Source organism: Microtus oregoni, unplaced genomic scaffold (assembly GCF_018167655.1).
Source record: "Microtus oregoni isolate MIOR12 unplaced genomic scaffold, Mior012 000062F_ref0000492, whole genome shotgun sequence".
Classification (NCBI taxonomy): Eukaryota; Metazoa; Chordata; class Mammalia; order Rodentia; family Cricetidae; genus Microtus; species Microtus oregoni.
In genome coordinates, this window is record NW_024543872.1 from 9,747,665 (window position 1) to 9,762,933 (window position 15,269).

Below are 15,269 nucleotides of genomic sequence, written 5' to 3' on the forward strand. Positions count from 1 at the left end.
CCTGTATGCCACTGACAGAAGCATCACACACGTAATACTCCTTAAGTGGGTATCCTGGGAGACGCACCCAAAGCCTGTATTCAGATGGTCAGTTTGGACCACCCATGGGAACCTGTCCCCCTGGGTTCTCATTCCCCGACGTGCTCTCTCTGGTTGAGGTGGCTGGATAACGGCATAGGCAAAAGGGAAGTGTAGTACTGCTTGGTGACCTCCAGCTGTAATTTCTTTATATACTTTCTTCTCCCGTTAGTGTGTTTAGTTCCCATCCACTCCGCAACCTCTTCTGACTGCATTCTCCAGTAAAGGTCCCACTATATGAAACCTCTACCTTGTGGGATACACCTCAGCATTGTTTCTTCTTACTTTTTTAACTTTTGCTTCTTGCCTTTTAGAATTTTTTTCAAAGATTTATTTATTATTATTATTTTTTGTTGTTTTATGTCCAGTAGTGTTATGTTTGTGAAGGGGTCTCAGATCCCCTCTGGAACTGGAGCTGCAGACAGTTGTGATCCACCATGTGGGTGCTGGGAATTGAACTTGGGTCCTCTGGAAGAGCAGCCAGAGATGACTGCTGAGTCATCTCTCCAGCCCCTGTTTAGAATTTTTTTTTAAAAATATTTATTTATTTATTGTGTGTACAATATTCTTTCTGTGTGTATGCCTGCAGGCCAGAAGAGGGCACCAGACCCCATTACAGATGGTTGTGAGCCACCATATGGTTGCTGGGAATTGAACTCAGGACCTTTGGAAGAGCAGGCAATGCTCTTAACCTCTGAGCCATCTCTCCAGCCCCCCTGTTTAGAATTTTTTAACTAAAACTTTTCCTTTATTTCCCCCTCTACCTCTATAAAAATATTTATTGTTTATGTGTATATGTTTGTACCTGCTTGTCTGTTTGTATATCACATTGGTACAGGAGCCTACTGGAGCTGGAATTATAGGAGGTCCCTGTAAGAAAGCAAGTGTTTTTTTTTTTTGTTTTTTTTTTTGTTTTTTTTTTGTTTTTTTTTACTGCTGAGCCCTTGTCTCTCAAGCCTCTGCCTCCACCTTTTATATTTGATGTGTTTTAATATCAAAATATCACCTTAAATGACTTCACAAACATTTGTGCTTTGGTCTGAAATGTGTTAGATTTTTCATAAATGCTCGGAGCATTTCTGTCTCTAGGACATTTACAGAAATGTCCCTTACTGTGGTCCTTAGGGCTGTGTTCCTCGATTGAAAGGTAATTTACATAAAATCCTAAATGCCATCTTGTAATCAGGGTAGACTTTAAAAAAGTGTGATCAGAACTCAGTGTTAGCGCCCCAGCGTGGGAGCAGCACCTACAGGCTGAAACCACAGCTGCCCACCAGACTCAGCGTCTACCTGGTTGACTGCTGACTTACTTTGTCAGTGTTTGCCATTTGTTTCCTAAGAAAGTTAACCCTCTTATTTAAACCCCACCAACTCATCCTGAAAGTGGCAAGCGATTCATTTATTTTCTTTATTAATTTTGATTTGTTTACTTTAAATTTTATTTAAAAGCTAGCATTGTTATTTTTGCAGAGTTAACAAATGTGTGAGGAAGACTGTAAAAATGCTTTTATCGCAGGTTGGAGGGCTGGAGAGATGGCTCAGCGGTTAAGAGCATTAGCTCCTCTTCCAGGTTTCCTGAGTTCAGTTTTCATCAACCACATGGTGGCTCACAACTATCTGTAATAGGATCGGATACCCTCTTCTGGTGTGCTTGAAGGCAAAGCACTCATGTACATAAAAATGTGCAAACAAATAATCTTTAACTGGACATGGTGGCACACTCCTTTAATTTCAGCACTCGGGAGGCAGAGGCAGGCGAATCTTTTGAGTTTGAGGCCAGCCTGGTCTACAGAGTGAGTTCCAGGACAGCCAGGGCTGTTATACAGAGAAACCCTGTCTAGAAACAAACAAACAAACAAAACAAAAAAAACAAAGAAAAGAAAAGTGCTTTTATCTATTCATTTGTTGGACTTGTGGAGGAATAATTGGGCTCTGCTTCAAGTTACAGACACACACCTATCACACTTTTTTTATTCATCTTTTTTTGTGCCCCGAGTCTTCTAATGATAGCCTAGAACTCTTAGGCTCCAGGGATTCTCCTACCTCAACCTTAGTCCAATTATCAAAATGCTCACAGCAATTTTCCCTGGTTGAGCACACTGGGGTTTCAATAGTCCAGTTTATACGACTTATCTTCTTACATGTCTTTGAAAGACTACATGTTGAGTAGAGGAAAAACTAACCTGAGCGTCTTCCTACTGTGGCTTTTCTCACCATTGTTTCGGTCGCTTGCTTCTGGTGTTTCATTAACAGGCTGTACAGAGGCCTCTGTCTGAGGCTTCAGTTGAACAGTTTCCCTGCTCAAAATCCTGCTTCTTTTGCCAGGCCTTTAGTCACCTGTCACTCCACCCTTACCCGCACGGGCATCTGCTAGCCAGCCCTTGATTTCTCTTTTAGTCTACATCAGAGATGTCCATGTCTTGCATTTCTGGAATAACTGAAATGTTTCAGAATGAGAAGCAAGCAAGAAATACTCTCTATATCTTCACTTTATGAACTATTAAAGAGAATGAAGAAAAACAGAAACTAAGGAAAGCTGGGTTGGTCAGGGTTCTCCAGAGCAGTGGTTCACAGCCCTCCTATCGCTGCGGCCCTTTAGTACAGTTCCTCATGCCGTGGTGACCCGCAACCATGGAATTACTTCATTGCTACTTCATCACTGTAATTTTGCTACCGTTATCAATCATAGTGTAAATATCTGATATGCAAGATATCTAATATATGACCCCCAAAAGGATCATGACCCACAGGTTGAGAACCACTGCTCTAGAGGCACAGAACACGTTCACACACACACGCATGTAATATACAACATGTATTTTAATAAATACTTTACATATACACACGTGCATATATATGGGTTTATTAGAATGGCTTACAAACTGTGGTCCAGCTAGCCAACAATGGCTATCTGTGAACAGAAGGTCCCAGAATATAGTAGTTGTTCAGTTTGTGAAGCTGGTCATCTCAGCTGTTCTTTAGTATATGCCAGAATTTCAAAGAGGGGGGCTCTAATGCCAGTGAAAGAATGGACTTGCCAATGAGAGCAAGGAGGCAAAGTTCCTCCTTCCACTTCCTTTATATGAGCTGCCACAAGAAAGTGTGACCCAGATAAGGCTGAACCTTCCCACCTCAAAAGAACTGGATTAGCCAGGTGGTGGTGGTGAACACCTTCAATCTCGGCACTCGGGAGGCAGAGGCAGGCAGTTCTGTGAGTTCAAGGCTAGCCTGGTCTACAGAGTGACTTCCAGGACAGCCAGAACTGTTATAAAGAGAAACCTTGTCTTGCAAAACAACAAACAAACAAAAAATCTGGATTAAAGGTGCATCTTCCCACTTCAGAAGATACAGATTAAAAGTGGGCCTTCCCATTTCAAATGATTCAATTAAGGAAAAAAAATCCTCACAGGTTTACCCAGCTAATTCCAGATGTAGCCAAGTTGACAACCAATGTATTAGCCACCCAGAGGCCAAGAACTCTTTGTAAGGTGGGTGGGGCTGAGTCATCAATGGCTTCTGACTCCATCCATGACGTGGAATTTTAGTGTGTTAGAGAATGCAATGTGCCTTGCATTTGGTTGTGGTGTGTACTTATAAACAGACAGACGGGTGTATATGCTTTTCTGGGCTAAGTCACCAGTAGGTTGAAAGATGACAGGAGTTGGGAGTCACCTTTGCCAGGAGACATTCATATAAAAGGGAAATGGCTGTTCATTGATAGTCTTGTCCCTTGGGTCTGAACAGTCCTGTCACTTTGCAGAAGCCTGACATGAGATAGTGAGCGCTCCTGTACAGATGTAAGCAGTCAGTAGAACCAGGGCCGCTCTCACCGGGAGCAAACACAAACCTGTGCCAATGGCAGAGCAGCAGCATTGCCTGGTACATGGGGGAGAGTGTTTTAGAGTCTGAAAGAGGCACCCACATTGAAGGGCTCAGTCGTGGGAACAGCTGTTGGGGAACTGGCATACTTTCTTTCTGAGCTATAGAAATAGGACAGTCATCCTGTTATGCCAGAATGGGATAGGGCTTTAATTAGAGAACTAATTTTTAAAAAATATTTATTTATTTATTATGTATACAATATTCTGTCTATGTGTATGCCTGAAGTCCAGAAGAGGGCACCGGACCTCATTACAGATGGTTGTGAGCCACCATGTGGTTGCTGGGAATTGAACTCAGAACCTTTGGAAGAGCAGGCAATGCTCTTAACCTCTGAGCCATCTCTCCAGCCCCATAATTTTTTTTTTAAGTGCTAAGGGTGAAACCTCTGGTCTTACACCTGTTACACACTCTCCGTTACCTCCAGACCTTGTTCTTGATAGTTTTATTAAATTTTATTTGCTTCTTTAAGCTTTGTTATATGCAAGTAGTAAATTACACTAATTTAGATTCATTACTTGTTATTCTTCACTTGAGAATTAAAAAATCAGCCTAGTTTTTTTTTTTTTACAACCCAGCTGGGCATGGTGGTGCACGCCTTTAGTCCCAGCCCTTGGGAGGCAGAGGAAGACAGATCTCTGTGAGCTTGAGGCCAGCCTGGTCCATAAATCTGTTATACAGAGAAACCCTGTCTTGAAAAACCAACCAGCCAACCAACCAGTCAACCAACCAAACAGAAACAACCCACTAGTTAAACCAGTAACTCAAGAAATAATGAGTTACCTCATTATGCTTTCAGGTTTTGGATCTAGCTGTTGTTCTTCTCCTAAAACAAACACTTTTTTATGTTTTGTGCCTTTCCTGATTAAAAAATTACCACTTTGAGTCCATTGAACATACCTTAGTAACTGAGTGAAATTGAAGAGAATACATTTTTGTGGGCGTGGCAGTCATGTGACTCTCTGGTTATTATTTCCCTTTATGTTTTTAATGAATTAGATGTAGAATTGTTGACATGGGTGTTGTATACGTAAGTTTGTAATTATGATACTGTACATCTGTAAGTATATGGCAGCTAAAGTCTCTAGTCCTTTTTTTCTGTTAATGGCTATGAGTTGGTTACTCATTGTCTGGCTAGCTGTGACTACATTTAATGGTAGCAGAAACTTGATTAATAAGTGACTTAAATACATGGGGGTTTGTGTTCCTTATGTAAAAATAAGTCCAAAGACTGCTGAGTTCAATGTTGGTCCCACGACCTGAGGATGTCATGAGACTCCAGTTCCTTCCATCTTCCTGTCCTGATGTATGGTACCTTTCTTAGGGTAATAAGATGACTTCTCTGTCCTGGACTGAGGTGTTCATTCCAGGCAGAAAGAAGAGAGGTACCTCTGATAGGAAACCAAAACTTTCCCAGGAATTTACCCTAGAGTTACAGCGTGGATAGGCGTCAAGACCTTTTAAAAAACGTGTACATTCACAAGGACATGTGCTCAACTGTGTTCATAGCAGCATTGTTTGTCATAGCCAGAACCTGGAAACAACCTAAATGCCCCTCCACCGAAGAATGGATAAGGAAAATGTGGTACATTTACACAGTGGAGTACTACACAGCAGGAAAAAATAACGACATCTTGACATTTGTAGGCAAATGGGTGGAGCTAGAAAACACCATGTTGAGTGAGGTAACCCAGACCCAGAAAGACAATGATCATATGTACTCACTCATAGGTGGTTTTTAAACATAAAGGAAAGAAAATCAGCCTACAAATCACAATCCTAGAGAATCTGGACAACAGTGAGGACCCTAAGAGAGACATTCATGGATCTAATCTACATGGGAAGTAGAAAGTAGAAAAAGACAAGATCTCCTGAGTAAATTGGGAGCATGGGGACCATGGGAGAGGATAGAAGGGAGGGGAGCAGAGAAAATTTAGAGCTCAATAAAAATCAATTAAAAAAAAAACTGGAAAAAAAACCTGTGCACATTGTCACAATAAACACAGGGTTCAGCCAGTTAGTGAGAGGGGAAGTAGACACTGTGTGGGTGCCGTGAGGTGTCTGCCACATCCCATACTGACCCTGTGTTCTGACTTAATGCGTAGTTGTGCTCCTGGTAGGAATAGCAACCAGCTTTTTAAAAATGGAGTCAACCGTGCTTTTCCCTCTTTTTAGAAGCTGAGCATCTCCGAACTCACTGCAGTCCTTAATACTTGAGACTCAGCGCTCTGTGTAGGATAGCACACTTGCAAACAAGACGCCAGGCCCCATGCAGTTAGTTCTGATACAGGTACGACATCTCTAGGTTGTTTATTTCAGTAAGGTTTGTCACATCTTCTCACGCTAGAAATGTAGAGTAATCCTAACCTTGAAAGTCCTTTATTCTTTTATCCAATACATTGAAGCATCTCCAGTTGATTCCTCTTTCCCACCCCGGCCACCACTTCCTTTCTTTTAGACTTGTTTGGGTCTGGAATAGAGGTCAGTTGGTAGGGTGCTTGCCTGACACAGGTGAAGCTCTGGGCTCACTTCCTAGCACCACATAGACTATAACTGGAGCCGGTGAAGGGAGGTAGAGGCAGGGCCACCAGAAGTACAAGGTCATTCTTGACTCCATAGTGAGTTCCACACCAACCTGGGCCATATGAAAAAACAACAGATTCTGAAAACTAACTCTTAAAAATATATGTGTAATTTATTTTTTATTTTATGTTCATTGGTGGTTTGCCTGCATGCATGTCTGTGTGAGGGTGTCGGATCCCCTGGAACTGGAGTTACAGATAGGTGTGAGCTGCCATGTGAGTACTAGGAAAGGTCCTCTGGAAAAGCAGCCCGTGCTCTTAACCATTGAGCTATCTCTTCTGAGCCACTGAACACTTTCTTGGCAATCCCTTTTTGTGACTTGTCATGCTGTTGTCTTCTAATTGATGTGTTTGTTTTGCTGAGAATTGAACCCAGGCTTATGCAGGATAGGAAAGTGCTCTGCCTTTGTATTCTTTCTGCTCCTTGTCTTGCTTTGTGTGTTAATGTTTCTCACAAATGAGTTAATATCTCTGCATTTCTCTCTTCTGGGAGAACTTACAAATTTGCCTTCCTTCTTCCTTTTCTAGCATTTATCCAATTGTCATTCTGCCCTATCAATGATGTTTTTTGGCTATGTGTATATCCTAGTCATTATTTTTCATGGTTTTTTGTTCATTTGGGGAGGATACCATGCTGAACCTAGGGCCTCATGCTTGCTAAGCAGGCACTCTTATTCCCGAGTTTGGCTTACCCTGTGTGTGCTCCTATTGCATAGTGACAGGCCCTCTTTTAATATGTTTATTTTAAAGCTCTTAGTTCATTTGTTCTTCTCCTTCCCTCCGTCCTTTTTTCCCTCTGATTTTTAGGGACATGGTCTTTTTATGTAGCCATGGTTGGCTTTGAGCTTCCCATACGAACCAGGATGGCTTCAAAGTTATGGAACTTCTCCTGCCTCTAAGTATTGAACTACAGGCAAACACCACCATACCCAGATACCACACCTAGCAATGTTCCTGAAGTTGATATATACTGTCCTGTCTGTTGATATTTTTAAAATAGTTTCCTTTTATCATTTATTAATGTACCTTTAAATTATTTTTTGTTTTTTCAAAGGTTTGTTTGTTAATTCGTATTTTATGTATGTGAATGCTTTCCATGTACACCTGTACACCATTGTAAGCTACCATGTGGTTGCTGGAAATTGGACTCAGGACCTCTAGAATCGCAGAGCAGCCAGTGCTGTTAACCACAGAGCCATTTTTCCAGCCTCTAAGTTATATCTTAAAGCACTGTAATTTGCTGAAATTTACTACAGAGTCAGATAGGTATGGATTTCAAACTTGATTTAACCATTGGCTAAAGTTCTAAGCAATACTTTCTTATCTGTTATTTTAAATAATTCTGCCTGAGCACATGTGCACATATATGACAGAGGTCATGTCTCCTTGTCACATGGTTTTGACCTTCTGTTATCCTTCCTTCTCCTGAACTCTGGATGAGAAGAGGAATAACTGAGACAGGAGCTCTATACAAAGACCAATGAACAGAATTACTAGGAACTCCTTTCCCATCTTCTTGGCCATCTTTCTGTAAAAACAGAATCATATTGTATCACAGTCTCTTGCTGTGATAGACTACTCTGACAAAAACAAGTTAGGGAAGAAACGGTTTGTTTTGGCGTACCGCTCCAGAGTGGATAAGTCCTTCACAGGGGGACGGGCTGGCAGCAGGAGCCTGAGGCTGGCCTGGCAGTCAGGAAGCAGGGTGATCACATGTTATCTACATGTAAGAAGCAGAGACGGGTAGGGGAGGTGAGGCCAGCCCTAACCAATCTAAACATCTGTCCTCCCACCCACAGGTAAGTGTGGTCTTTACCCACCCCTTATCAAGGAAACTTCACATTGCTACACACAGAGACTAGTATAGAAAACCACAACCAATTAAAATGCAGAGTTGTGGAACCCAGTCCTAGTGACTACATTTATAAAACATTCCAGTACGAAGGCTCAAGGAACACTGCGGGAGAGGGTGTGGAAATATTGTAAGAGCCAGAGGATCAGGGAGTTTGCTGTGAGATTGTGTTTCCTTGGACTGTCAGAAGCTACACCCTTAAAGTCTCATTGACAAGACCACCCAAATGTGAGCTGAATATTGACCAATAAATGTGCCAAAGTGCACAGGGAAGAGCCCACATGACCTCAGCTCTACCCAAAGAACTCCAGGCAACTAAGGAATGCTGAGAGTGGGAGAAATAGTCTTCCCCAGGGAAGAGCACACCAACTGGTTATCCAATACCCTGAAAACATGCATACATACAAGGAACAGACGGAGCAGGTTGTATTCAGAGGGTGTGTGTGTGTGTGTGTGTGTGTGTGTGTGTGTTACTGAAAACATATGTACAAGGAACACTATACAAACTGAGCAGGTTGTATTCAGAGGGTGTGTGTGTGTGTGTTACTGAAAACATATGTACAAGGAACACTATACAGACTGAGCAGGTTTTATTCAGGGTGTGTGAATGTGCGTGTATGTGATACCAATTAAAAAAAAAAGGTCATGAGCCAGGTGATGTGGCCCACACCTTTAATCCCAGCACTTAGGAGGCAGAGGCAGGTGGATCTCTGCGAGTTTGAGGTCAGTGCGGTCTACAAAGCAAGATCCAAGACAGCGAGGACTGTTACACAGAGAAATCTTGTCTCCAAAAACCAAAACCAAACCAAAACAAAAAAAAAAAAACCCCAAGACCTTGAATGTAAAAGAGAGCACGGGGTATGGGGTATGTATGTATTCAAGAGGAAGGGAGAAATGTAATTTTATTATAATCTAAAAAAAAAAAGTGAATTCTAAGAAAAAAGGGCTCATCATCATGCCTGCTCTTAGTGACATGCTTCCTCCAACAAATATGTGTCCTAAAAGTCTCATAATGTTCTCAAACAGCATCACCAGCTAGGGACCAAGTGTTTGGTAAATGAGCCCGTGGGGGACATTTCTCGCTCAGTCAACAATGTGTGGGTCGTTAGCTTTTAAAATGTTTTAATTGAAGTAGAATCATATCACTTAGACCTCCCCCTTTCCTCCTTCCCGTCCCTCCCATGTGCCTCTCAACTGCCACGCTGATAGCCTTTTTTCTTTGATTATTACTGTTATGTGCATATGTAAGTATATGCGATTGCTCAAATACATAAATGCAATCTGCTGAGTCTGGCTTTGTTGTTTCTGTGTATGTGGTTTCAGGGCTGATCACTTTGCACTGGACAACCAATAAGGGGACTTATCCCTGGGAGGAACTAATTCTTCTTCCAACGGTGATTAGCTGTCTGTAGCTCTTTTGTAGGGGTAGGGTCCTGTGAAATTTCCCACCTTCCATGTTGTTATGCCCACTGATGTTGCCATTTTTAGGAGAGACTGTCTCGCTGCAGACTTTCTCGTGTTCTGGCTCATCAGCGCTTGCTTGTTTTAGGAACAGGGTCTCGTATCATTCAGGCTGGTCTGAAAACTGCTGTGTACTTTCATTCACCTGCCTCTACTGCCCAAGTGCTGCGTGTGTCCTATAAACAGGTACTGAGGAGTAAAAACATGCTGCTTCAAATTTTCTTACAGCGGTGGGTTGCATAAATTAAAAACTAATTATCCTTCAGTTGCGTGAATTTAGGAAGTTGCGAGATGAGGGCTAGAGAGATGGCTCAGCAGTTAAGAGAACTTGCTGCTCTTGTAGAGACCTGGATTTGATTTTCACCCCTTATGGCAGGCACCTCACAGCTGCCTGTAACTCCAGGTGATCCATTACCCTCTGCTGGCTTCTGTGGGTACTGCACTCATGTGCAACCCCACCCCCCATTGAAAAATGATTTGAAAAGGTGAGTTGGGCATACATGAATGGTTATTCCACTTAATGACTAGGTAAAATCGTAAGTGGGTAGGATTGAGGGACCTTGTGAGCAAAGTAACTACACGGCATTAATAAGGACAAGAATAATTTGAACGTTAACTAAAACTTGTAACTTTATGGTTCTTCTGAATGATGCGTGTTTAGTGGTGCAGAAATAGCATAGAGCCATGTGTAATTTTTAAGAGATGATATTTTCTTATAGTTTACCTTTATTTACTTTTGTTCCTAAAGACATTTTCTCCCAGATGTCAGATTCCAATGGCTTGATGATATTTGGCAAGCTTGACCAGTTTCTGAAGGAAGCCCTGAAGCTCCCTACAGCTGTCTTTGAAGGACCATCCTTTGGTTACACGGAACACGCAGTCCGCACCTGTTTTCCACAACAGGTAAGGACCATTGTCAGAGCCTCGGGCTACAGGGGCCACCATCTTCTACCAGATTCCCCAGGTGGCTTCCAGAAGGCAGGGGAGGGGGCCAAAGTTCACCTGAGGACTCTTGTTCTCAGGTAAGGTAACATTGGACTTCTTTTTAAAGAAAAGGGTTTTTAAGTTTTTCGTTATTCCGACTGAACGTATGTTTCTTCTTCTGTTTAAGTAAGGTTCTTAAATTGTAAGTATGGGATTTTGACTTAAAGCCGTAGCCATTTTGGTCACTGCTTCCTGCACGGTGCTCACCTGCTCCTGCAGAGTGCATGGAGCTTGCTCATGGCATAGTCAGGAGTTTGGCTGCTTTTCCTGGTTTTTACTTAGAGGTTGGTATAAGTGATGAGTGTGTTCCTGAGAGTTTAACTCTGCCCCAGAGACTGGGGATAGAGTAGATAACTCAAGGTAGAGAACAGATAAAAGAACTGTAATACTGTGTGTAGAAAGGAGAAATAGAAAATTAGGGGAAAAAAATCTGTTTTAAAATCAATAGAAAAAAGTTATCTTCCTAGAACATTTTTTTTTTAAGTTTAGTTTTATTTTGTGTGCGTTGGTGTTTTGCCTTCATGGATGTCTGCGTGAAGGTGTCAGATCCCCTGGAACTGGAGTTACCAACAGTTATGAGTTGCCACGTGGGTGCTAGGAATTGAACCTGAGTCCTTAGTCCCTTTAACCACTTAACCTCCAGCCCCCAGAAGATAACTTCTCAATTACCAAAGGAAAACTGTTTTGCGGTTGGAAAAGCTTTATGGAAAACTATACCCGACAGGAGACGTGACTTCGGCTCAGCCATCAGTCGTATCACCAGTAAAGGGAGACGCTGACAACTGAGCGGGCTGAGACGCACGGCTTCCCTGCTCAGACCTTCCTCTGAGATGCACGACTGGAACGGAGTGCCGTGGAAATGTCCAAGTATGAGTGCGCGCTAACTTGCGCAAACTTTCCTTTGTCAACTGTGTTTTCTGTCACTGGTATAAGTGGCAGTCAGCACCAGCTTTTAGCATATTAAAAGCATCTGTACTCTCAGTCTGTTCTAATAAGACATAGCATGCATTACCCCCCTAATATAATCTTCAAACGTAGGGAGGCTCTCTAAGCTCCTGCAGATGCTAAATCCCCTTCGTGGGTGAAGGCAGTGATGACAGGATACCAGGCCCACAGATGGCTCTCCTGGGCTAGCGTGCCTTCCTGCCGCTGCCTGCAGCTGTTGCTCCAAACGCTGTTTCCGCAGCTGGCTGCCCACACAGCACTTCAGAGCTGTCTTAAAGGCGATATGCACATGGCTCTTACACGAGATGCTTCCCGAGGCCAGGTTGGACCCTCATTTAGTTTTGGAATGCTGCTTTTGAGTAAAATGCTGGCAGGATCAAGGAGAGAAGTTTATAATAAAGTACCAGTGAAGAATAGTATTTTTCAAGTGGGTGACGGGTATTAACCCTAAAGTATTCTTTGACTTAATTGTGATTTAAAGACTATGACAAGAATCTGATATTGGAGTCATAATTGAGACTGTTGAAGGAGCTTTATAAATTGTAATTGCTAATTCAAAGAATACTACAAGGTTTCTGTAGATTACCTTAGAAGTGCTCATTGTGAGACGCCTGAGCACACAGCCTGCTTATTGATTTTTCACCTGCTTCAGATTCCTCAAAAATAAAATCAGCTGGAAGTGGTGGTACACGCCTTTAATCCCAGCCCCTGGGATGCAGAGGCAGGTGGACCTCTGTGAATTAGAGGCCAGCCTGGGCTACACAGTGAGTTCCAGGACAGCCAGGGCTATGTAGAGAGACCCTGTCTCCAAACCACCACCCCTCCCCCAAATAACCATAATTTAGACACATGCATTATATAGACAGTAGCAAATTTATGTCAGAATGACTGCGACAGATGTTTTTGCACAATGAAAAGTATCTTTAAGACTATGAAAAGCAGCATGAAAGAGAAATTTGATAGTGTGCACTTGTCCTCACATCTTTATAACTTGTATTTGTGTTTTACTGAAATTTGTTTGGTGAGGCTGTCCTTTTAAACCAAAAAAATCTTTCAGCTGTCAAACTACATCAGAGACCTTTGAGAAGGATAAAATTTTACTTGAGTTACTGATTAAAAAGTGACAGAGAACTGACTTGGTTGGCACCTAGAGTTACTCCTCAGGGTCGTCCATGGTCACTGAGGGTCGTATTTGCCTTTTGCTGTTTACACAGAGCCTGCCAGGCTCCAGAAGATCCTGTGGGCTAAGAAGTCTATAGGAAGACAAGCCTACCTTGACCTGAGCATCTAGGCTGTCGATTCCAGCGATTCTGTCCACTGGAGATCTTCAGTTTAGATGAAAGGCAGTTTTGCCCAGTGGTCAGTGCTTGGCAGTTGTAGCAAATTGCAGATGGACATTGTTCTGTGCCCATTTGTCTTCTGTCTTCTTTGGAAGAAGTAGAGTGCTGTTAGGAGCCAACCTGTCTCTTTTTGTTATGAAAAGTCTTTTAATAATTAAATATTTAAATGCCATATTCCCCAGATCTCTGAGCAGTTGAGGGCTGTTTATCAGGTATAGATAGATGAGTTATACCTAAAGTACAGAATCTGCCTAGAGAGCTGGGTCTGAGCTTGACTGTACCGGCTCTCAACTTAACAGGTAAAGCAGGGTTGGATTAAATATAAAGTATTTTTGTAAGAGACTTAAAAGTACATACCAGTTTAAAACATGAGACTTACTGCTTTGTAGTTTGGAATGAGCTACAATGAACAGACAATTATAACATTTAACAGTAAACATAGGTGCATGTAAGTTACACACACACACACACACACACACACACTAAACAGGAATTAGGCGAAGTGGATGCTTTGGTGGGCCCTACCAAAGGAGGCATGCCACTGCACAAAACACACATGCACCAGAGTCAGCACGGGGAACCAGGCAAGGAATACCTCAGTAAAGATGGCAAGACTTGGTCACCTGACCTGGCCATCAGTTAAGACGGCGGTAAGGTTATCTAACCTCAATTAAGATGGTGGTAAGGTCAGGCTGGAGAGATGTCTCAGCCGTTAAAGGCTAGGCTCACAACCAAAAATATAAGATGGTGGTAAGGTCACCTGACCTCAGTCAAAATGGCAGCGGTCACGTGTTGTATGGAAAAGCCACATTTTTTGAGCCGTAGGAGCTTTAAACCTAATAACAAGAGACACCTAGAGGCGTGATCTGTCCTGATGCGGGGCTGCTGCACCAGAAGCTGCGGTGGGGAACAAAGGCTGGAATTGAAAACAGCTGTCTCGTGGATCTGACCAATCTTGTCGGCCGTGGTAGAGGTGGCAGGTAGCGTTTGAGGAAAGGCAGAGCCAGCAGGACACCGGTGGAACATTTACAGGCAGGTGACTGTTTGAGGGTTTATACCATAACTGAAAACGTGAAAACACCACAGGTCCTATAGAAGAGCGTCCCCTCTCTATAGGTGGGGTGTGAAACGACTGTGACACTGGAAAGCCTATAGGAAGACGTCTCCTCTCTGCAGGCCGGGTGTTGGAGCCAGAGAGGCTAGAGGCCGCTCCAAGTGGTCTCTCACGGAGGGGACCACTTACGAGTGGTCCATCAGAAAGGAAAGGAGAAAAAAAAATCTGAGGGACCCTGGGCCCCAAATCAAATGCACCACACAGCGTGTGCAGTGCTAGCGCAGGAGGACCAACCCTGGGTTGTCCAGTCACGTTTTTAGCTATGGGAAACAACCAGAGATGAATGTCAGCGAAGGGCTCAACAGTAGCCGTGAAGGCTGTGGTTGGCTGACTGGAAGGGGAAAACTCACCACCAAAGCTGCTGGTGTGTGTGGAGGTCAGTGTTCGGGCAGATACAACACAGAGCTGTTGTAAAGAAACCTGGTTCCTGAGCCCAGGGTTCCACGTTTTCTCAGCTGGCCCATCTGCGGGTGGAAGGAACACCGAGAGATCTTGGCCGAGTCCCAAGCACCAGTTTTATCCTCCTCAAAGATCTCTGCTGTAGTTTGACAGCTGAGAGGATTTGTCATTTTAAAAAGACAACCTCACCAAACAAATTTCAGCAAAATACAAATACAGGTTATTAAGGTGTGTACCTGTAAGTTATAAAGGTGTGAGGACCAGTGCACGCTATCAAATTTCTCTCTCACACTGCCTTTAAAAATACTTTGCATTATGTAAAAATATTAGTCACAGTCATTCTGATATAAATATACTACTGTTTAAAACTTATGTTTCACAAACCCAAATAATTCTTGTGAGTTCCAGGGAGCTGAATTGAAGGATCCACCTTAAACAGGTCAGATTCTTCTCAATTCCCTGGTCCTAGTTTTTTTCCCTAATCTTAACTCCCCCCCCCCCCCCCCCACTGAGGCAGGCAGATCTTCCTTCTGATTCCAGCCTGAGTTCCTTCCTTTCTCTCTCTCCCCCAAAGAGGTAGCTGCTGCTGTGGCTCCTCTCCCTCCACTCCCCCCTTTCTCTCTCTCTGCCTCTTT

At 43.0% G+C, this 15,269-nt stretch overlaps 1 protein-coding gene across 9 annotated transcripts in view; it reads left to right on the forward strand.

Annotated features, from left to right (window-relative positions):
* The window catches only part of LOC121439585 (dystrobrevin beta), a 215,352-nt gene that overhangs the window by 43,397 nt on the left and 156,686 nt on the right, over positions 1-15,269 (forward strand). For all 9 annotated transcript variants that reach the window (XM_041640106.1, XM_041640102.1, XM_041640101.1 and 6 more), the window contains one exon: positions 10,601-10,755. In XM_041640106.1, the coding sequence (XP_041496040.1) occupies positions 10,601-10,755 (155 nt within the window). The remainder of the gene's footprint in view (positions 1-10,600; positions 10,756-15,269) is intronic.